This window comes from Haemorhous mexicanus, chromosome 3, assembly GCF_027477595.1.
Source record: "Haemorhous mexicanus isolate bHaeMex1 chromosome 3, bHaeMex1.pri, whole genome shotgun sequence".
NCBI lineage: Eukaryota > Metazoa > Chordata > Aves > Passeriformes > Fringillidae > Haemorhous > Haemorhous mexicanus.
In genome coordinates, this window is record NC_082343.1 from 41,197,579 (window position 1) to 41,221,503 (window position 23,925).

The 23,925-nt window shown below is 36.0% G+C and overlaps 1 protein-coding gene across 2 annotated transcripts in view; it reads left to right on the plus strand.

Annotated features, from left to right (window-relative positions):
- The window catches only part of CNST (consortin, connexin sorting protein), a 49,204-nt gene that overhangs the window by 15,710 nt on the left and 9,569 nt on the right, over positions 1-23,925 (plus strand). For both annotated transcript variants that reach the window (XM_059841475.1, XM_059841474.1), the window contains 7 exons: positions 5,084-5,289; positions 8,275-8,305; positions 10,815-10,901; positions 11,364-11,478; positions 13,863-13,884; positions 14,058-14,154; positions 19,153-20,039. In XM_059841475.1, coding sequence (XP_059697458.1) covers positions 5,084-5,289; positions 8,275-8,305; positions 10,815-10,901; positions 11,364-11,478; positions 13,863-13,884; positions 14,058-14,154; positions 19,153-20,039 — 1,445 coding nt within the window. The remainder of the gene's footprint in view (positions 1-5,083; positions 5,290-8,274; positions 8,306-10,814; positions 10,902-11,363; positions 11,479-13,862; positions 13,885-14,057; positions 14,155-19,152; positions 20,040-23,925) is intronic.

Consider the following 23,925-nt stretch of genomic DNA (forward strand, 5'->3'; position numbering starts at 1 on the left):
AAAATTTCATGGATAAACCTGGCAATGTAGAAGACCGCACAAGTGAAAATCATGTTTGCAAAACTCTTCGGAGTTTTGTTGATTTCTTATGAATAAACTCTTGTTACTTTATTAGTAAAGAGCCTTGTTAGAGATTGTTAGAGAGGAATATCAAAAAATAAAATTACATTGTATCTCCCATTGTTTATGGGCTAATATACATTTAGTAATTTTTTCAATACTCTCACATGGTGTTTCTTCTGTTTTCACAGAATGCAGTTGACTATGTCACAATTTCTTGATGTTGCAAATGTCTTTATTTTAGTGGCAATTTTCCATTTATTTCCAGCACCAGCTGTTTTTAATGATTCCTGAATATCTCATTATGCCCTCTGCATAAAGGTCCAAACTAGCTTTCTTCTCCTTATACCAACTCAGAGTTAAGGGAGAGAATAATCAAACTAGATGGGAAGATTCCTGAGTGGTGACAGTGGGAGCACCACACAAGCAAGCTGGAATATCAAACTAAATACTCTCATGGCATGTATTGTTGCAATTTTTATGAAAAAAAATTTTCAGCTGCTGAAAAATCATGGGTGAGTTACTTTGACTCATAACTAAGGAAGAGATTTGTAAATCTTTTTCTCTGTAAGCACACCTGTTATGATTGCTGTTAAATATTGCCATTCTAGAAAAGATGACATTTGACTTCAAAAGCACATTGTTCATATTCCTCTTCTTGCCAGTGACTAAGGCAACTTATGTAGAAAATTACATTTTAGTCATCTTTGTTTACTTGTGACTTGTTCAGCAGAATATTGGTGATCATTAGAGAAGCCAGTCTATCTCTCTCAACATGTTTTTACTTTAAAAGAAAGAGCAAGTACTCTCACTTGCAATGTGTCTGAAACCCTCTAAATAATTGTTTATGAAGAATAGAGAGTCATAAATTGGATTATTATCTGTCTGTATATGCTTGGGATCTGTTGAAGCTCAAATTATCCTAGCTTCTCCTCTCAGTAGACTGGAATGCAAGTTTAACAGTCACTTTACCCGGTTGAAGATCCTTCTGGTTCAATATTCTTTCCCTGTCAGGGGCTAACAGAGCATTTGTAGGTGAGAGTATAAGGACAAGGCAAACATGTAGTCATTTGTTTGCATGTTCTGCTCCCCATCTGCAGCAATCTCAGGACTTCCCCAGGTGGAAATTGATAGACTATAATACTTTAGAGTGAATTTGTCACCTGACTTACAGTTGCTTTTTGCATCCATTTCAGTGTGCTGGAATAAGCAGTTCCAGGACTGAATCTGTTTATTGTTTGAAGAAGCACCTCCTTTTAGCCCTTTTGATGCTGTAGGAAATTGAGGGGATGGACAAATCTATAGCTCCTAGATCCCAATTTTTTCTCACATTCTTTTTGTATACTCACCATAGTTTTGAATGTACTATAATTATATCTGGTTAGGGAGGACTGCTGAGCAAAGAATACATGTACATTTTAACTGAAGAATTTAAACTTTGGTGATTATTCATAATGATATTCCTTGTAAAGAATTGTACTAACTTTAGTGTGGTAGAGATAGTGATTCATCAAGTTTAATGTGTTCTGATATATTTTTGTAGATATGGACTTCAGATTATGCATATTCTCTGAAAATAAGTCCATCTTTTTTCAAAAGGTCGATCCTGGCGTAACTTAATATTGTCAAATCATTATATGATTCCTTAACATGGTAACCTGCACTCAGTCTTTTTGTCCAAGTTAAATTCTGCAACATATGCTTTTTCTGTAAATTATTCCACTCATTTCCTATAGCAGCTTGAAGGTGGAGGAAAGAAGGAAGTGTTTGGGATGGAGTTGGTGTTGAGGGAAATAAAATATATTAATATAAGATAGTCAAATTACATGATAATTCAAGTAATGTTATTTAATTTAGGATTGGTACCAAACCAAACTAAACAAGATTTTGAGCTTGCTCGGTTGAAGTTGTATCTTTACCTCCAAACTTGTATCTCAAAATGTCTTCTTTTAAAAATGAATAGTTTTTAAATACTTGCTGGTCTTTTTTCCTCAATCATTCTTGAATGAAGCAGTCTGAAATAGCTTGCTGTATTTGGTACCAAAGAATGTTTAAAAAAGGAAATTGCCATATGTTTTCTGTACTAGAAACTTCTGTTACTGGTGACTTAAGCTAGTGCTACTGAATATGAAAATTAAAATTCATATAAAAAACAGAAGGCAACATCCATAATTTTATTTTCGTAGCAAATCACTCATACTTGCACTTTGGATTCATCCTCAGGTGGGTAACAAAGAGCATCTTAATTTCATATACTTGCAGTACTGAAAAAGAGAAAAGCCTGAGACATACTGAAAAATGTGGGGTTTTATTCAAAAAGTGTGTCAGCATTTGATCTCTTCTAGGCAAACATGGGGCTACTTCTGTGAGCCATTGGGGAAATTGAGAGAAAGTTTGCTTCTCCCCATGTCTTAGGAAACATTGGCATACCCAGCTGGGAGTAGAAGGGGTCACTTGAAACATTTGTGAATCTGGCAGAGCAAGAACTTGAACCTGGCTCTTTGCCACAGACCTGCTGAGTGCTCTGGCCACTGATGCCTCCTGTGTCTTTTTGCACACATTTTCATAAAGGCTTTGGTTCCATTCTGGGGTGAAGTAAATATCAGTGCTTTATAAAGTGGAAAAAAAAAATCCTTCCTTATTAAAAAATCAGAAATATATGTAAGATACCTGTATCTATCTGCTTTGGACACTAAGACTGATTGATTCCTGGAAAAAGTAGAGTGCTGTTTTCAAGACTGGAAGAAAAAAATAAATGGTGATCCTAGCCCATCACATCTTTATGGTGAAATAGCATTACCAAGTGTTACAATAAAAGTTCATTGTTGTAGTGCTAGTAAGGCACAAATATTGTCTCTTGTGTTGAAAATCAAACAAGTTAGAATCAACCCACATAACTGTAAAGCCTCAGTTTCAAAATCAGGTAAGAAATTTGTGGGCAGGATTTGATTCCAAGTGACAGCTCAACCATATGTACAAATAATAATGTACAAATAAGAATGCAGTTTATGGACTGTGTTAGCAACAGTATCATGAAAACATTAAAATTAAGGTTTTTCATGAGTTGCTATTGAGCATGTTGCTGTCAATGTTCATGTTTTGATATGACAGGTGATTATTAACTGCTAGTAAAGTACACCTTGAAGTGAAGTTTGGTTTCTTTGTTTGTTTTTCTGAGAGGAAAGGTTTGCCAGAACACGAGGACTCTCTTTTCTGGTTTCATGATAATGTGCTAAACAGGAAGCTGTATTTTTAAAGACAGCCTTAATTCCATTTCTAGAAGTATTTCCTGGTTTGTATCTTGCATCCAGTTGTGTCTCTTGTTGCTTTTGGCCCACAGGAAACCCAAATAAATACCGGAAGATCAGAGATGTGCATTAATTTTGAAAAGGCAATGTTAAGTTACACCCATATTTTTTCTGGCAGTAAGCCCTGTGAAAATAGCCACCCACAAAGATCATTAGTAGTCCTAACTTGGATAGTTTACTAAATAAAGAGTTTAAAATAATCAAAAGTAAAATGGTGGAGCGTTCCATGGACAAGCTAATGCTTTTCTTAGATTCTAAATCTTAAACCTGAATCATCATTATTGGGTTTCAGAGGCAATGAAATCAAGGGGGGCTGAAACAGAGTGCCCAAGCTGAGGACACAGAGATACTTGAAACAGTGCCCTCAGCTGTCCATCTTTCAAATGATAACATGATTTCAGAAAATGTTGATTGGGGAACATTACTCATTTTAATTTGAGTTTATTAAAAGTTTATTGTGCACATTTCTGTGGCCAAATTCTCTAAACTGTTTTAAACAATTGTGGGACTCAAAAGTTCAGTCTTATGCAAGTGTGTGAAATTCAATGTTTTATGGAGAAATAAAAATTAGTTTATTAACTGTTCGAATCAGCTATAGTTTTCTGGTTGCTCTGTGTTTTATAGGAAGCTGTAATTTATTGCTCTCTGATCTTTGTGAGAGACTGATCCAGTCAGTATATGGGTTTCTCCCACTGCCGCTGTCACTACTACTACTTTACACTTCTTTCTTAATCTCATTTAACATTTTCTCTATCAGAATACACAAGTTTTGCATTTCTAACAATAAGAGATTTGCATCCAGAAAGGTTTTTTTTTCCCTGCAATATTCTTGTACTGTTATGCTTTACATTATTTTCCATATCTCCACCTGAATGCCTGACTTTTTTTGACTTCTATTAAACTGGAGACAGGCAACAGTGAACTGCCAGGAAATGTACCATGGAGAACCTAGTTTTTTGTCTAGCAAGAAGTTCTGGGATCTAAATTCAGTTTACACATCCTTGTGTCATTGTTACCAGCATAGATCAGGACTACTGCCTCTTTCCCTGGGCACTCAAACCAACTATCCAGCTATGTAGGAGGGGTCTTCCTTTTCACTCAGCAGGAAAGTCCCTTTAGACATCTCTCTCCTACAGCAGAATCCCACACTGGCATCATTTGCTCTTTCTATCCTTAGAGATCCTGCAATCACTGTGAGGAGCCACTGTGTTACCAATAAAAACCAGGAACCCGTTGTATTGTCCTTCCTCCCGTGTGTCTGTCCATCCCCAGGACACCTCCTTGTCTGAGGTCCTTGGCAGGAGCAAGGTGACAAACTGAAAACCTCTGTCATGCTGCCCTCACCTACCTGCTATTTGCCCTTTTTGAGCAAAACTGCATTCTAAGCTCTTCTAGGTCATCCTGGTCTCTTATTAATAACTCTGTGTAACACTTTGTAAGTGTTCTGATTTTTTTTTTTCCCCATAAATGAAAGCAGGGTCCCATTTAGAAGTGTACAGATGTATCTGATCTATGTTACTGTGTTGTTGGGGTAGGTGAGCTGACAGTGAGACAGACCTGGCACAATTGATTTTGACAAGGCCAGCATTTAGTTTAGCAGCAATGTTGTTTAACATACTAGGTTTTTATTCATAACATTTGTAGTGAAATTTCCCAAAAAAGGAACTCAATGTATTTTTTTTTAATCCTAACCTAAGTACTTGTCCTTTTTTAAGGCATTTCTACAGTGGGAGCCACAACCATCCAGGAAGAAAATGCTCTTAATACAGATACAGATTTTGTGCAGGCTGAAAGTGCTGTTGAAGCAAAGGAGAACTTTCATCCAAAAGAGCAAAAGCAAACATTGCAGTCTCTTTTCTCTTTGCTCCGTGAAGAGGTTGAGCAGATGGATTCAAAGATACTGCCCCTGTGTCTCCATCAGGTACTTTCTATGATTTTGGGGTGCTGCCCCCAATTTTGTTTTTATTTGAGACCTTTGTTCATTAGGAAAAATATGCATAAATGCAATTTATACCAATACTCATATCTAGACAGGATACTTTGATGCATAACAGATGGTCAAGGCAAATATCTCTTCTAAGATCTTCTAATATTTCTTAAATTATAAATTGCCTTGTTAGCATATTCTGTAGTTAAATAAAATTCTTAAGGATGGGTTTCTAGCTCCCCAAAATGGTGAAATTAGTTTGGCAGGAAAATTTAGCAAAATCTTCTCTTCTCTAGCAATCTACTCTTTAATCTACCTTGAGTAAGGTTTGTAAGACACTGCTATAGTTCCAGGACAGCAGATACCTAAATAAAATTTGAGTCTGGAAGTGCTTTTACTGCTGCAGACATCTTTCTAGCATAAATTTTATGCATGAATATTAAGATTCAAGGTTTTCTTAGTGTACACCTTTATATTAGCACAGTTGCCACACCTGCAAGACCAAAGGGAAAACTGTGGTTTGAAAAGCAATCTTTCTTACAAACTGGCCAGTATGTTGCTTTTTTTTCTGGAGGTTATAATGCAGAACAAATATGTGGATAGAGCTTGATGCAGTATTAATGTACAGGTGTTGTTTAGTTGTGTCAGACTAGTAGCAGACTAGAAGAGCTCTGCTTGGCTGTGATGTCTAATATGGGCCATATGTAGATACTATACCTGTCTGATTTGACTTAGCTGCATTGTCTTTATTTTGGAAGATATTCTAAATTTCTAAACTGCAGTGGCATTCCTGCATTCATCTTCTTCGATACAAAAAAACAATTATATGGGAGAAAGAGGTTTCACTTTAGGATTGCACATTATAGATAATCTACATTTTAAATTTTAAATTATTTTAAATACAGTTATAAATTATTTTTCTTCATCCATGCTTGGGCAAAGATATTTGATACTGTTCCTTAACTTATGTGAAGCTTAGCTTTAGAGTTAACAATTTGCTTTTAGCCTCATCAAATTTGATGTTTTTTCATGAGTCAATACAAAGGTCATTTTTGGAAAACAAGATAGGGCAAAAACTTAAAATGCTTTACAAACATCAAGGGGATCAATTGCACATGATGGAGGTGAAATCTGTTGTTTTTTAGATGAGGAAGCCAAACCCTAAGGGGAAGAACCTTTTGAAAGTCATACAGGATCTGTGACAGAACTGAGAACAAAATCTGCATATTCAGATTGAAATATGTGTTCAAACACTATCTCTTTTTTCCTAAAAACTCTCAAGTATTTTGAATGGAGCATTTAAAAGAAAGCTGAAGGAACTTACTAGGCTCCTAACCTGTTTTTTTAATAGAGGATAGGAGGGGGGAGGATTTTAAGTTTAGCATTCCTGTAAAGTGAGTCTATTGAGAATTTTTTTACCTTTCTAGTGAATTATCCTGTCATCTTCAGACTCTTTTTTTTTTTTCAGATTACTAATACAGCTTGACAGTAACATTAAACCAAGTCTATTAAATACTCTTCTACCACATTATTTTTCTATTCTCTATGACAAAATTCAGTGTAAAATTCAGAGCTGCATCAGATGTTCTTCAGTATTAACAGTCCATGATGTTTGTGGGAAGCCTGTATTGAATATTTAAATATTTAATAATAGGGGTTGTTTTAAGAGTCAATTTCTAGTTAAAATAGGATCTAATGATTTTTTTCCTGTCTTGAATGGGATTCATTTGGTTTGTTTAGGACTTGTTACAGAATCTAAGAGGTATTTTTATGTAAAACATGGGTAGAGCTTTGACAGCACCAAAAATTCTTAGGAACCTATTGTCCTATTGTGGACAGCAGACAAACTGTGCAGATAAAGAACATTAAAAGTCACCCATTCTCTTTTGAAGGTGCTGGACCCAGAATGGTCTAGTGGTTAGCAGTAAGGCTGAGAGCCAGGAAATACAATTTGTAATCTAGACTCCTCTGTCAAGTTGCAGTCTTTTTTGAGCAATCATCTTCAGACATCTACATAAGTGTTTATTTAAGCCCTCCATATCATGACTACTTAAATCAATCCCAAAGATGTTGAGACTGAGTTTTTGAGTGCTCCCACAGAAGTCATTGGGGAATCATCTATGAGGTGCCTCACTGCATGTTCTGCCATCAGCATGCCTGCAGTCCTGGACACATTTTGCAAGCTCTGCCCTTGCCTCACCATGCTTGGCACGTAGGAAGGCTGCCAAAATGTGCTGTCCCCAAGGACTGATTAGTTGCTGCTTGTAAAGGTCACTGGTAGTGTAGAGCTCTGTGGAATACTTCTGAGGTTTATATTTTTTGTATTTCATCACATTTACAAACAAAGTTGTCAGTATTCCTCAGCTTTTTAGGAAAGCCTGCACAGTTTTGTAACGAACACAAATAAGTTATTGTTGCAATTCTCAAATATTTTTTGTTTACAGGAAGACAAAAGACTCTTCTCATCAGTCAGGAAACCTCCATTTGTGTTTTAAACCATTGCAATGTAATGCTCAGGAGAGCGCAGCAATGATCTTAATTTGATCAAACATAAGAAAACATTGGTCAGGACAGAATTCAAACTTTTGAACTGGTATCAGTAAAAATAGTAGTTCTTTTGTAGGTGATTTTAAAGCTTTCTATTAAAGATAACTAAAAATGTTTCTGAAATATTTTTTATAGTTGCAGGAACATAAAACCCTACGAAGGTTTTTTGGTTTTGTGGAATTCTGTAAATTACACAAAATCAAATCTGTTTACTGTGAGAGGACTTAATATTTATGTGGTCTTTGATACTCTTTTAAAACCTTTTTCCTAGAATAGGAATACATGTATTTTGTCACAATATGCATATATTACCCAAACTAAATAGGAACCTGCAAGCTAGATGTTTAAATTTATGATAAAAAGTTTGCATTACGTCCTTGCCACTGTCATGAGAATTACAGATTTTTTTTATTTTTTTTTTCACTTTTGCAGATAGCTGAGACCTATTTTCAGGAGGAAGAATGTATCCTTTTACTTGCAGAAATTGTTGCACAGTATTAGAATAATGTGGTATGATAAAACATAAAAGTCCAATGCTTTGTTGTTAACTCACGTCTTGTGGGTCAGGGTTAGAAAGAAGTGAACAACCATAATTCACCCATGAGTGAATACAAAGTATGGTAGCAAATCCTCCTTAATCAACTGGAATGTGAGTTAAGGGATAAATTCACTTCCAGCAGCTGTACTGATGCAATTATTAGTAGCTGGACATAAGCAAGGAAGTAAGAAAACATTTTCAAAGGATTTTTGTTTTTATAAGATAACTTCTATTCTAAATATTAGTAACTGGGAAGATGTCCATTTTAGAGATAGGGTATGTATGATATCAAATAGGGTACTTACAGTAATGATAAAATTATCACAACAGTTGATTAGAATATGTAGTAAAATGTCTAGATTGGAATAAAAATCCAAACACCTGGAGCTGAGATCAGCAACCTGCAAACAATAGCAAAATGGTGTTTGACAAATGCTAATCAGTCAAAATCATATCAAGGCAGTTTGAAAAATTGTTGTAGGAAATATGGGTACTTGCTTCTGGGAACAGTTTAATAGTCCAGTTTATTTTGATTTGTTCCTAGATAATGGAAGTAAGTTTGGTCAAAAAATTGTAATAGTTGAACTGCTGATAATTATTCTGATATATTTCAGTAATTGTGTGAGAGAATAATAATATTATACCTCATAGTTAAGTCAGAATTTTAGAAAAGGTGGTTTTCCCTTTGCTTCAAAGGGAAAGTGATCAGATTATAAAAAGAAGATGCAGTGGTAAGCTCTTAAGGTATATGTGATTCACTAAGATGCCTCATATATTACAGAATTTGTGCATACAGATTATTTCTTTACTATGTGATTTGTACAAACAAAATATAGCAATAGGCCATTGTTTAGCAGGCTAAGTAACAAGGCATAAAAAACCTAGACAAATTGTGTTAGCCTGTAGATAAAACCAGAGAGCTAACAGTTGCAATGTTATAAAAGCAACATATAAAACAAAATATCCATCACGGTTTTAGAGGACTGTATTTTTGGTTTTTTTCTCCTAATTCAAAAGTGTCCATCAGCAAATGTGAATTCACAGCACAAATTAAAGGCATGGAAAAATTCTGTAGTAAATTATGATGCAGAGGGGATACAGTAAATTTAAAACATAAATGGCATGATAGAAACAGTTCCTCTGTCATTGGAGTTGCTTTAATTGAAAGGCATTCTATTTAAAGCTGATCAAAGGAAATATTTTTTAATGCAATGTACACCTGATGTGTGGAATTCAACACCACTATATAATACATATTTATGAAGGATATCTCCACTGTACCTCCAGCCATCAGTTTCCTGAGGTTAATAAAGAACTTGCTTGATCATGTTGCACTGTATTAATTATCCATGACAGACATTTTAATTCATCCAGTGTGGAATCTCATATTAGAAATAATTCAGGGTTTGTTGCTGTGATCCTCTAAGGCTCTCTCTGTGATCTGTAATTCTGTTTCTAATAACAGATTTCCTGAAGACAGGGAATATTCTTTCCATTAATATTGTTGGTCATAAGCCATGCTATTGCATGAGGCTAACCAGAATAACAGCTACTGGTTGTGTTTTTTTGTAATAATTACTCCAGTGTTTTAATTAGCATGAATAATGGAAAGTGGGTTTTCTGTATTACTAAGAACCTCATTCACTTCTACCCTCACTGTATTGTAGAATTACATTTCAAGTAGCTGGTAAAACAACTTCAAGCACCACAACTAACAACTCAGGCTTAGTGGAGCTAGCATTATCCTGACTATTGCAAAATGTGTGACTATCAATATACCTTTGTGAATATATTGATAACCCTAAGCATGGGGAAAGAGTTCTTCATATAGAAGAAAAGTGAGCAGAATCTTCAGGAAAACAAAAGGTAAACTCAGCAGTCCAACAGTGTTGTATAATGGTTGAAAAGGGGGGCAGGTATTTTTCAAAAGTTGAAGTTGAAGTTGTTTTAATACTGTCTCCAGCTGGTCAGTAGAAAGGAGTCATATTAGTCATATTTTCAGTTGGTCGTGGTTATTGGCATGTATTTGTATTTCTTGCGAGATCCGTGGTGACTTAGTTTTGCTTGTTATTTCCCAGAGATTTCATTTTTTTGGTAATGTTATCAGCATAATAACATTTCAGTCATTTCTTTTCAAGAAAAATCTTCTGTTGTGCTTCAGGCACATGGGAAGAGGTAGCTGCTGAAAATAATAGGATTTTAATTTTTGAATGTTTCTCATGTTTCTCAACTTATTTTACTTCTTGCCTGCCATTTTCATGTCTGCTATTTTTTCTTTCTTGCACAGAAATCAGGATGCTAGCCATTATTCATTTTGATTCACTTATTTCAAATTTCAAGTGTGTAATTACTTCCCTTTCAAACACGATGCCAGTTATAAGTAAGTCATACCATGTCCAGATATTTGTGCATTTGCCTTTAACCTCCCATTCAGATGAGAAGGCCATGAAGTTCATTCAGCTTGAACGACTTTATCATGAGCAGCTGCTTGCAAATCTTTCTTCCATACAGGAACAGTGGGGTGAGTACCAGATAAACTAATATGGTAGAAGAAAGACTTTAGTTTGTATTTCTAAATAATACATTTCCAGGATAAAAAAGTTACATAGCAAAAGCGGCATTTATATCAGAATTTCTCTGAACTTGGTGAGCTTGTTATAAGAAGAGTATTCATGCTTTGGAATTTTTTGCACACATTTAATTATAAATGTGGAAATAGTTTGTAATTCTTTATTCTGTTAATGAAGATTTTGATCCACAGTTGTTTCAAGCTCATTTTTGGGTTAGGATTGGTGAGTGTGATGTGATGAAAATAAAGTGTCTTCTGAAAGAATAGGATGCTGTTCTACATAATCTGAAATGAGACTGTAGAATGTACACAGAAAAGCTGTCAATATTTCTCCACTAATTAGTTTCACCTATTTGTGTTATGTTAAGCTACTTTCATAGTATCTTGAGTAAAAAATATTTTTATTTAATTTAGAAAGAAAATGGAAGACAGCAGTTCCCAGTCCAGTTACAACACTGAGGAATTCAGATAAAGAGCTGAGTGGCCAAGAACTGGAAAAGCTTACTAGAGTTTGCTCTTCTCATCAACAGTAAGTATAAGAAAGTATTATTACTCCTCAAATGAATATGTTACTGCCCCTGTTGTCTCCTTGCCATTATGGGTGTTTTAAAATAATCAGTGTCAAAATAAAAGTTGCATCACTGACTTGAATTTGATTATAAAGTGGTGGTTCCTTCTGATATGTAACTAAAATATTTTTGCCATCAGTTTTCATATTTTTTTTAATTTTGTTTGAGGAATGCATGAAGACTAAATCTGAACTTGTTTTAGCAAATCATCAGTTTTCCAGAACAGGAGGTTTGATTTTTTTTTTTATTTCAACCAAAGGAAAAACTGAATAGTGTTAATTTAGGAAGAGAGAGACTGTAGAACTAATGATGGTATTCATGTTTAGTACCTATTGGTTTAATCATTGCTTCAAAATGCACTTTTCCAGCATCTCACACTTCAGCACCCATACCTACCCTATAGGATTTCATTCCCAAGTTCCCACATTTTAGGACAATTTCTAAATACTTAAAGTAGTTCTTGTCACCTTCTATTAATTTCATATCCATTGCATTTACATGAAGCAGTGATTCTGTACTTTCCTAGCATGACAGTGTTCTGAACAGTGAAATCTCAGTTGGTAGCTGCTTTCCCTGATCCATCAGCCTCCTGAATCAGTGTATCACAGTACAACAAACTCGTGCCCAGGGTGCTTTTCTGGGTAGTAGCACATATGGGATTGTATCCATCAGGTAGGAGGAGGAGATCTGTTCCTTCGTAGGTGAATGTCCTACACTGTCCAGACATTGATTTTAATGCACAGATGGAAAAAATCATACAAGCTGCCACTGAAAAATGATCAGCCAACAGCAGTAAGGAAACTAACTACATTCCAAGGCTGTGACAGGCGAGATGCTCTCAATTAGGTGGGAAGAGAAAACTTTCTCTGGTACTTTTGCGTTGGCTTAGTCAATCTGGATATAACAAAAGCCAAAATGTTCCTGTTGCTCCTAAAGAGTATTGATTTGGTTATCAATTTTTTTTCTTATGGGTGATGGTACCAAAGTTTGAAAACAAAAAATTCTGGCTGACTGCCAGAATCCATGCAGGGATTTTTCACATGTACTCTGAATGCCTTTGGGAGGGAGGCCCTGGAAAGGCATCCCTGCATCCCCAAGGGAAGAGGGGCAGTGTGGCACTGGAGCTGCACACAACCTTGTGAGCCCACAGAAGGGCTGAGGCTCAGGTCTGCTGGGATTTATGTGCTGCAATGAGTAGCACCTCCCTGTTGTCACCTGGTTGAGAATAACTCTGCTTTCTCCTTCATTTCAGTTTTGAAATATCATTCCCTGTTCTGAGAAACCCTGCAGTTTGATAAAAATTAAGGCTTGTGTTCATTTGCTGTGATCAGTGCTCTGGATATAATACTATTACTCTTTCAAACTCTCAAGGCAAAAGCCTATTTGCTTTTATTGTTTCATATATGGGTTTTTTCCTAAGCATTAAACTCATTTTACTTTTTAATTGAAATTACACTTTAATTTTTAATGAATAGCATGCAGGTCTTGGAAAATGTGAGCATTCTGCTTTTTTAATTGAAAGTAATGTAAACTTTTATCATACTGAAGTTTTACAGCTATGTACTGGACATGTTTGTTCTTTAAAAGTAGTTTTGAGAGTCCTTTATTTGAATTTTAAATGGTAAAATTTAAAAGGCAATGTAACTTTTTGAAGTTTTTGTTAGAGAATATGAGCATCAGTACTGTCCCCTTGTCTCTCCAATTTTTTTTTTCAGTAGCTTTAAATAAAATGCTCCACATTTTATCTTCATTGCTGTATGAAAGACTGCAAGACAGAGGTGTGTGATAAATCACATTGTGCATGAATGTGTATACAGCTGGCAAAGTCCACACTGACTGTGAGCAGCACTGATTCACCTGGGAATCTGAATGGAGTCAGTGGGAGCTGCTGTACCTTACGTAACCCAGAAAATGTCCCAGTCTGTGGAGAGGGAAATATGGGTTTTGGGGAGGGCATTTCATTCCTCCATCCCTTTTATAGTGACCCCTATTTTAAATAATAATAGAAATCAAGTTCTTAGATGATTTTTAAAGTTGGTAGAGTTTCTTCTGAGCATAACCTTTTACAGGAATGTACATTGCTTGATATGTTGCAGTAAATTTTCTTCTGACTGCTTTCTCAGTTAGGTGGAACAATGTTGGGGCTAATTGGTCTTCTGATGATATTCATGCAAGGACAGATCTGTGCTTGAAAGTATGCTAGCAGCCTGGCACTTTGAATGGAAGAAAAGTTCTGTGCTAATTTTAGAGAAGAGCAAAGGTTTCTAAGACTTCACTCATATTTATCAAGAAGACTGTTGCTACTAGGTTACTTAATTTATTCTTTTTTTCTTTACTGCTGCAGGCCACAGGCATCCAAGCATAAGGTAAGCAGCTGTTTAATTGAATTCTGCTTTGTCAAAAATTGGTAATAAATATATTTTAAATATTAGATAAAATCTTTCAAGTTTAGAAGCTTTTTGAAGTTTGAATGTTTCAAAAAGCCACAGCATTCCTGTTTAATTCCAAAAATTATAGGTATTATTATCATATTTTACAGCTAGTAGCTGCAGAAAATACATGGGAAAGCAGTTGTTTACCTCAGTTAATGGAATCCAGAACTTTAAAGGAAAGGGAAGCTACTGCTTTTAAATCAGGTATGTGTGTATGTATGTACATGTGTATACATTTGTCTTAAATATTACACTGTAATGGTATATTCCTATAAATAAAATTAAGTTATTTCATTTGAAGCTACATCATTTGTTGGATCTCTACAGATGCACAAATGGATGATTTTTTTTTCTCAGCACAAAGGATAAAAAATGCAATTTTAATTAGTCATCGATATTCATAATTGTAAAGTAATTCTAGCCTCCATCAAAAAAAAGTCTTAAATGTGCATGCATTTATATTAGCTTATGTAAGCTACAAAATTGTATAAAACTGGAGATAAAATGCATAATTGTATGTATGCAAATACAGACTAGGTAATCAACCTGCTGACAGACACTCTGAGGTGTGGCACTGGAGTACAGTTAACAATATTAGTAACTATTTTAAGTTATATGCAGTGTACTGATTTTGAGATGCATTTTTCTGAAGCAACACAGAAAATTATGAAGCCTTTGGGGGGGTCTTGAAGAGAAAAACATTCAGTTAATTGTTTTCAGTACATACTTCTATGTCATTTTCAGCCTCATTTTCCTTTTTCTGCCTTGAGGCAGGGGCCTTTTTGTTTGAGTAATTTGTTAGAATCTTTGGGTTCTTATGAAACATTTACAAATTAATGAATTGTTAAAATGGAGACAGTGTGGGAAAGAATATTGATAGACAGCCAGGCTGTGCTTTATCTTTCCTCCCTCTGAGCAAAACGTTTCTGCTATTTTGTCATACTCCAGTTGCCAAAATTGGCTTAAGCTAAGTACCTTCCCTCGAAAACAGCTAGAGTTCTTCCAAAGATAAGAACTGGCCTGGATGAACCTAGGAGGTCTCTTTCAACCTAAACTGTCCTACAAGTGTGTATCAGCCAGGATGTTCAGGAGAATCAGAAACTAATGAAGATACAGAGTCACAGTTCCCTACATGTGTGGATCCTCCTTATCTCCGTGCTCTTTTACCATGACCCCTATACTGCCTTTTCTCCACTTCTATTCTTGTAACCTAACTAAACATAAAGCATTAGAAACATGAAACAAACATGTTCTACAGCTCAGAAAGCAGATCAAAAGAACACAGTGCTTTTTATTTTTTGGATGGTTGGAAATTCCCATGGAAAAAAAAATGGATTATTACAATTTTTTCTCTGATTTTATTCCAAGTGGAAACAAAAGCTTTCTGGAGAGCAGAATTTCTGAACATTTGAACATTCTGAATTCAGGAGCATTTGTTTCCATGTTGAAACACTCTAGTACAACATCTTAACGTAATGTGGAAGGAATTAATGGTGTAAATTGATCTTTTCATGCCTTTCTCTTAATGTAAATCTTGTTAAAATACCATCAAAATCTTTGGGTTCCTGTGGAATGTTGGTAAATTGATAAAGCGATGTCATCCAATAAAAAGCAGTTCTGCTGAGAAATTTTCAGTGTACTAAGTACTCCCAACACCAAGATAGGAATATTTCCACCCTATCTCGAGTTTAAATGGTTGAGATTTGCAAAAGATGCTTTTCACAAGATTAGTGCTTTCTTGAGGAAGCAGTGAGTTCTCTCCCTGGCGAGTGTGAGCAGCTGCTGAGGCAGCAGTGGTCATTGGCTGCTGCTGCCCTTCAGAGTCAGTGCATCAGTAGCCTGGGGGTGAATGGGTTTGCTTGCTTTGAGTCAGAAGGATTTGGCTAGGGAAGGCAGCAGTGTGAACCAGTACAGAAATCTGACAACAGTGATTCGTAGTCTGAAATATCATTCAGGTAACAAGCTAGGCCTGAGTGATCCAGCTCAGGACTAGAAGCAATATGACCATTTGGGACTGGTTCTTGATCTTGCCTGAACCCCAGCAGAATCCTGTATTGCAATAAACATGCAGTCCCTAATATTTAACCTTTTCAGCAGTAGCCTAAATGCATGGGCCTTCTCACCAAAAACTTAGAATGCTTGACTTCTGCTTTTTAGGTGTTTTTTTCATCTACCAAAAAAAAAAGAAAAATGAAATGAAAAATGAGAAGTAAACATGTAAAGTTTTACGTGTCTAACACATTTTTCCACCAAACCACAGGAAGAGCTACTTAACTCATTTGACTGCTTGTAGTAGAAGTCTGGCTTACAGTAAAACAGGAAAAGGAAACGCTTACATGTTTTGAGAACTGGCCTTCATTTGGATTCGTATTTAATAAGAATTTATGTAGCAATTATCAGTAAGAATACATAAAATGCATTGTAGCAATTACTATATTACATTGTAGAGATTGTTGTACTGCTCTATAGTAATATATTTGAAGTAAAATCAAACTTGCTTGGTAATGTCAAGAAAAAATTACTCCATTGATCTGCTAAGGAACATGGGAACATAGTTTGAGCCTCTGTAGGCAGTTGATCCTAAGAATTCACAATTCCTCTCTCGTGGGACTTACAAACAGCTTTATAAGTCATCCAGTCAGGATTCCTGGGGCAGTACCTAATTAGATTTCTGCCCTTCTGAGCAAGGGTTGTGAATGGTCTGTTCTGTTATATTTTAGTTTCTGGCAGATTTTCACTCTGAATCTACCAACAGAGAGAATTTGGCCTTTAATACTTTGTGTGTATATTAAAATATGAGATTTGATACATCCTTTACCCATGAATTTCTTCAGCTTCTGACTGAAAGCAGAAACTTAATAGCCTTTAGTGTTAACTGAAGATAAATTAATGTGTTTCATGAAAACCTCCCTAATGAAATACTGAATTTAACAAAACCCTTAGCATAAGTCTGCAGTGTGTGCATATAGTTTAGACTCATTTCCAGGATGGTGAGGAAGTCTTTATACCCTGTTTTCTTTTAGTTTCTATGGGATTTGTTTTTAATTGGGAAGAAGGACAAATATGGAGAAGTGAATTCTCCATTGGTAGATTACTGTATATCAGTACTCTGTCTGCTAGGCTGTCCTGGATTAACAGGAGAAAGTGATGCCTACAGGTTCCTGTGATGAGCAAACCAAGTATTGATTCTAATGCAACTCTGTCAGAGGGAAAAGAAACCATTTTTTAAATTACCATAGGTGTTTTTGTTGCTTAAAAATTTTCTGTAAACACTTTGTTGTACCTCTGTCAGTCAGGCAAAAATTACTGCCCCTGGTGGGTATGTCTTCAGTTAACTTAGTGTAGGCAAAGGCTTCTTTTCTAAGTCTTCAGGTATTTGTCTTAACTTGCCCTCAGTCTATAGTGGGCATGGGTTCCCTGAAGTAGTTGTAAGTACTGAACACTGCTGAAAACTTGATGTGAATAATTATTGCATCCCAGTTCTTGTGCATCAGTGGTTAGATAACAGTGCTAGGATCATTCATTACTTTCTTAGAAACAGTGCCCTGAGCTCAAGGGACACCTTTCACAGTAAAGAATCTGATTTAATTTCCGATTCCATTTAATCTTTGTTGCAGTTGGGGCTGCCAGCAAAGATGCCTGTTGTGATGTGGATGTATCCACTAGGAAAAATTGACAGATGGTAACAAAATCTTGTACCAATAATCCAGGCTGCGTTTGAACTCATGACCTGTATGTGAAGGGCTTGGTATCCCATTACAAATCCCTTGAGCTATCTACTCATCTGGGTCTAATTTTTAAAAAGTCCCTGTCTCACACCTATTCTTTCAGTGTTTTACAGAAGTTAGGTTCCTTGTACTCTTTCTTTCTGTTAATGTCATTCTGATGTTTTTTCCACATTTTGATTTGCTTGGATATTCTCTTTTTCAATCTTCATGTCTGCCTTTTCTGCCTTGCATTTCATTATCCGTTAAAAGGGGGATAGTTTGGAATTTATTAAAATTGTTCAGTGCAGTGAATTAATGCAAACATTTGTTTTAATGAATGTGACTGGTTTGAGTAAAAAGTTCAGGAAATTGTTCACATTTTAAGAGAGGTTTTAACATGTGAGGAAGAAAAAAATTGGCATGGAGAACTCAGTTAAGAAGGGCATTGTTTGGTATCTTTATTAATCTGTTCATAAGACCTTTCTGCTCTTCACTATGACCAAAAAATGCAAATAAGTGTTTTCTAAAGTTATTAATTTGTTGATTGAGAGTATTGCTGTTACTGCAACAATAGTCCTACTGTAACATAGTCTTAACATAGTTTTTATTAAAGTATGGAAGGCAGTTTCTGTCTTAGCTAGCTTACTTTGATATTTTAATTCTTAACAGCCTCTTTCTCTCTTTTTAAGTGTAAAAGCAGAGGTTTGGCTTTCTTGTAATGATTAATACCTAACAATTTCATAGGTAGTTTGGGCTAAGCATCTACTCCTTCATCAGCAGATCATGCCAGCAGTAGGTGAATTCACAAGCTATGTAGAAACTCTTTGTGTGTCTCTGAAATTTCAGATTAGAAAAAATAATTTTCATATGTATTGTAAATAGGAATACAGAAATAAGTTGCATCAAATTGCATTTTTAATGTGTCAGCTTAGTGATCCAAAAAGCAGCATATTTTTATGGTGTCCCCTTACGGGAAATGTAATTTCTATTTAGTTGAGTGTTAACCAAAGGAGCTATTGATCTGCAAATTCAAAATTTATGAAATTAGTATAATTGCTACTTCTTTAAAGGAAATGCAGATATCTCTCTAGGTGATAGATACACTGGTATCAAGGTACAGTTTTCTGTAATTAAGTGCATTTTTCTGAACTCCAGGCATCCATGAGATGACTCATGTAAAATATACATTAGAAGAGAAGTGACTGCTCAGAAAGATACTCACTTACATATTGGGAGTGGCTTTTTTCAGAAAGACACTGAATTATGTGCTTCACCTGCAAGAATGTCTGCAAATATTTTTTTTTTTCCTGAATCAGGAGTCAGAGACTACTAACAAAAGTTATCCTGACTGAAGCATAAAATACCTGCCCTTTATGGGAGAGCATTTTGAAGCGTTAGGTTACAATGTTATCAAATCACAGTATACTCTTTCCCCCCTGGGCTGATGCTTTGAATCATTTAAAAACTCTGGAACTGTTTTTCCAATTGCACTTAGGTACTGAAACTTGTCCTGGCATTGCACCAAAGAAAGAAGATAAACAGCTGAGCACTGTTTGCCCAGGTGAAAACAAAACTGAGAGACAGACTGAGGCAGCAAGTCTTTGGGTAGCTGCAGGAAAGGACCACATGGAGGAGCAGCACTGCAGTGCTGAATCAACGTTGGAGCCACACACCCAGTCCACAGGGACAGGGGGCAGGCCTTCCTCGGGCTGTTTATCATCTGGGGATGCTGGTAAAGATAACAGTCTGCAGCTGAGGGAAAGACAGCTCTCCAAGGATGCAGTGAAAATAGAAGGGGCTGGGGAGCCTGGAGTGAAACTCCCTCTTGAGCCAATGGTAGATGCTTTGGCTTTAACAGATGATGATTATTTGCCTACTGATTTGGTTCCTTCTGATAAAGATGTGCCAGCTGATAGAAGTCTGCTCAGATCAAAACATGCTGCTGGGTCTTCAGAAATTCCTAGTGGCCTGCTTGGAAATAGTGATTTAAAGCAGCAACAGATACAGCCTGATGATGATGAAGATGAAGATGATGATGATGAACAGTCTTCATGGGACAGAACTGCCTCAGGTGAATGCTCTGGGTGTAATGAAGTGTCTGAGCGTGAGAGCACTGCCCATTCACGGGTGTGCGAGGAAATTCAGAGAGCAGCAGGACAGGAGGAGAAGGTCAATAATGAACAAGAAGATTTATTTCTGAGATTTTTGAATGGTAACATAATAGACACTGAAGAATCTGCAGACTTAGCAAACCAAGAGGACTTTGACGCTGTTCCAGATATTTCACCCGAACGAGCATCTTATAACTCCCTGGAAGCTTTATCACTAGATGACAGCTTTTCTTCCCTTGATGAACTTACAAGGAGGATAGAGATTACTGAGGTAAATATTGCAAATCCTATAAAATCTTTCGTGTTTATCTCTTAAAATATTTTAGATATTGCAAGCTTCAAAATATGTTAAATATTCCTTTATGTATCACTTTTTCAAACCTGAAATCTATACATATTTAATTGTTCTGAGTTATTCAGAAAAAAGTTTTGTCTTACCTCTCTGTCTCCTTTTTGACCAGCAGTGCACTGTTTCAAAAATAAGATTTTTCTTATAAATGAGTGTGATACCAGGGGGAGTTTAATTTCTTTTTATTTTGACAAAGACTGTTAAGAGGTGTTCTCATAATTCCTGTTAAATCAAATTTTATGTCAGAAATCTACATAATGCCTATGATGTACCATCATTCATTTCTATGCAAAGAACAAAGTTTGCTTTTTTGTGCTTATTCCATAGTTGAGAACTACATACATATAAATTCTGTATATGAATGAATGGGTTTCTGATTTTGTCAAGTTAGGCAGATTTTTTGTTCTTACCCAAGGTAAGAAAGAGCTTCTAACCCTGAACCCACCTGATAGGCCTGTAACAAGGGTGAGTGCTTCATAAGCTAAATTGCTCTTCTGAAAATAGAGAAGATTTATTGCTTTGGGACTTTTTGGGAGAATGTAATGGCAACATCTTTGCTTTATTCTTTTCTGGTTTTCCTGCATTTGCATCCTTAAGAGCATTTTTTGTTAAAATTAAAAAAGCTTGCATTGTGAAATGATGTTATTTCAGATGCTGGAGGGGGAAGGCTTGTATGAATGTATCTTCTTAGTTCATTTCTATTTTTAAGATCTTTAACAATAGATTATCCCCTGGCAATAAAGTCACAGTACTTCTCTACAAATCAAGCTAATGCACAGAGACCAAGAACCCCCACAATTGCTCAAGGACAGTGGCCAAGCAGGGAACTAAGTACTGGAGATCAGTGCTGATGTTATTAGATGTTTGGTAAAGTCTGCAGAGCTGAAAAGAGAGCATTTTGGTTTTTCTCCCCACCTAAAGAATTTCTTACATCCTTTCCAAGATCATGCCCCTTGTCTTTTTGTGTGCTCTCAGGAATTATGCCACATACCAGCACTGACAGCCATGTGCACAAAGCTGTACACAAGCAGATGTGGAAACCCACATACATGTTAATACATGTATCCCAGATTTTCATAAGTCCATTGGCTTGTGTTCATTTAGAGGGTGGTTTTAAAAAGGAGCGTTTTGTTGACAGTCTGTGCTAAGCCTGAATAGGTGTATCACAAAAGAGTTATTTAAGTATCATCCCTCAGCATTAAACTGCTTTTGAGCCCACTGGAAGTGCTGCATTTTAGCAGAGGAGTACTGTTCTATTTCACATAGATACAGCCTAAATTAATCCAATAGCATCTATTTTTAAATAGCTGTGTTTGTGCCATTTGTGTTTCAGGGGATGGGGTAGGAAGCAGCATATTGATACTGTTAGAAGAATTATGCTTGTATTGATTGTCCCTGTGACTGATGATGATGCTTTACAGGGCATCTAATTTCAATTCCAGTTTGCTCTCCTAATGCTGGGACTGCCAGTACTCTGATGGCAGAGTTGAGTCTCTGCAGAGGAAAAAGTACCTTGAGTTTTTCCACAGTACTTTTTCTGGCCATATAAGGCATCATGTTGGCTGCATTGGTGAGAGTCCACTTGAATCCTTCTTAGCAAGAGGCCCGAGTTTTGTGTGAGACAGGGGCTTAAATGGGAGAAGGGCAGAAGGATTAACGTCAGTAGCAATTAAAATTTGTCATATGCAGCATCTGGGGTTGTTTTGCAATACTTGGGTTTTCTAGGTGCCACAGGGTGAGGGGAGGACAGCACACCAGCTTGTATTGTTTCATTATACACTTTTAGGATGTTTTTCCAGTTAATCTTACCCATCAGTAGCCATGGGGTTGTTTTTCAGAAGTGATGAGCACCCACAGCTTTCTTGGAAGACACATTTGAAAGAGTTTGGCACCCCTGAGAAAGCAGCATTGTTAACTTGTGTTCATTGATTCTGTTTTAGTGCCAAAATAAGATTGCACTGAAGTTTTGATGAGCAGATGGAATCTTTGTACCCGGCTGTAACACTTCTTCCTTTCTTGTCCCCTTGAAGGCTTTGAAATTGCATTGTTCAGGCTATGGCAGCCTGAGAAGATAAAAGTGTTTTCATGCACTGGTTGTTAATGAGTACCTAGAAAATGCAGTGGTAGCCACATGAGTGAAATTAAATTAATCACATGGAATGTACCAATGTGGCAGTAAAAAAGAAAAAAGTAATCAATTTGACTGTGATAAAACTTGTCATGAACTGTTTCCAAAACTGCCATGAACAAATTAGAATGGAAGGTGGAAGTATAGATAATTTTGAAATAACCTGGGAACAAAACCCATATGGTAGGATAAAATTTCCTTAATGTTCTTCAATTGACACGTAATAATAATTTATTGAAGATGGAGAAGGGTAAATACTTGTGTATGTATTTACAGTTAGGAAGTTTTGCTTGGCTCCATATTGAGATCCAAGAACCCATCTCATGCGGTTTTCTAATTTAGATACTTAGTCACTTGCTTTTAGTTTATCATTTACAATAACTAATTACGAGAGTGAAAATTCACCAAAATCTGACTCTGGATTTAAATAGCTGCAAAACTGAAATAGTAGTTTTCATGTTGTACAGGCCCTTTTACTGGGTATTTCTTCACTAGTACAAACCATCTACAACACACAAATGATGGAAAACCACAGGCATTTTATAGAAGCAAGATTCATACAGCTAAGAAAGAACTTTGAAGCACAGTCAGAAGCTGGCAACAACAGATATTAGAAGTTTATAGCTCTTCTTAAATATCTTTGCTCTCATTTCTCTGAGAATGAAATGACATACCAATGGCAAAACAAATTGTAACCTCAATAAAGTTGCATTTTGCTGTATAACATAAAAGGTTGTACCATAAACTTTCTATGTGAGAGACAGGGAAGTGAGTAAAATCTTAAAATTTTTCCTTATTAGAAAATTATAATTGGGAAGTTCTTTTTAGAAAGCAAAGATAGTGAGACTGTCTACCAAAACATAAATCTTTTGGATGGTAGTTTGTATACCAAGAAGTGAAGTCTCCTCTAGGTTTGGAGGCAATGTTTTGGATCCTCTATTCTCTTGTATGGCTTGGGTCTATAGCTTTGAGTTTGTAAGAGCTCTGCTCCCATGTGGAGTGCTTACAGGTATCAGGTATTTGTTGATGTGTAAAGGAGCTCAGGTACTTGCATGGCAAGTGTATCAGCAGGGAAAATAGTTACCCTCAGTAGCTGTGGTGTGAATGCTGAACCTGCTAAGTCAGCTCTCTTTCAAACTCAAATTACTTATCTAATGTATTTTATTAGCAAAGGGGTTTGCCTGCTGTTTGTTTGTAACACAGGGCAGTCTTGAGTTTTGTCATTTTGGGGATTACTGCTTTAGAAAAATCTGGTATTGCTTGTAATAAAACTGCAGTCCTTTGGCACGTAACTGAATGCCCACAGAAGAATACACAAACCTTCTTGAGTAGATTTCTGCATTCACACCAAACTACTTCATACAATGAGCTTTTCTTCCTAGTTCCCAGTTTGTAGTGACTCCATTTTGGGGGTTTTATTTATGTCTATATGCTACAATTAATTCTAATTGTCAAGTTCAGTATGTTTTTTTCTCAGAACTTGAATTACACGGCCTTATTTTCTTAGTTTTGTCCAGTATGTTTATAAGTATACACACATCTTATTTGTTGAAAATAAGCACAATGTAAGAAGCTTTTTATTTTTAATACCAAATGCTGTTTTAAACAGAGAAGAGGCGGGTAGTTTAATTAGTTTATTTCTTCTAATTTTGCAACCTGGTAATTAAAATTTATCTGAAA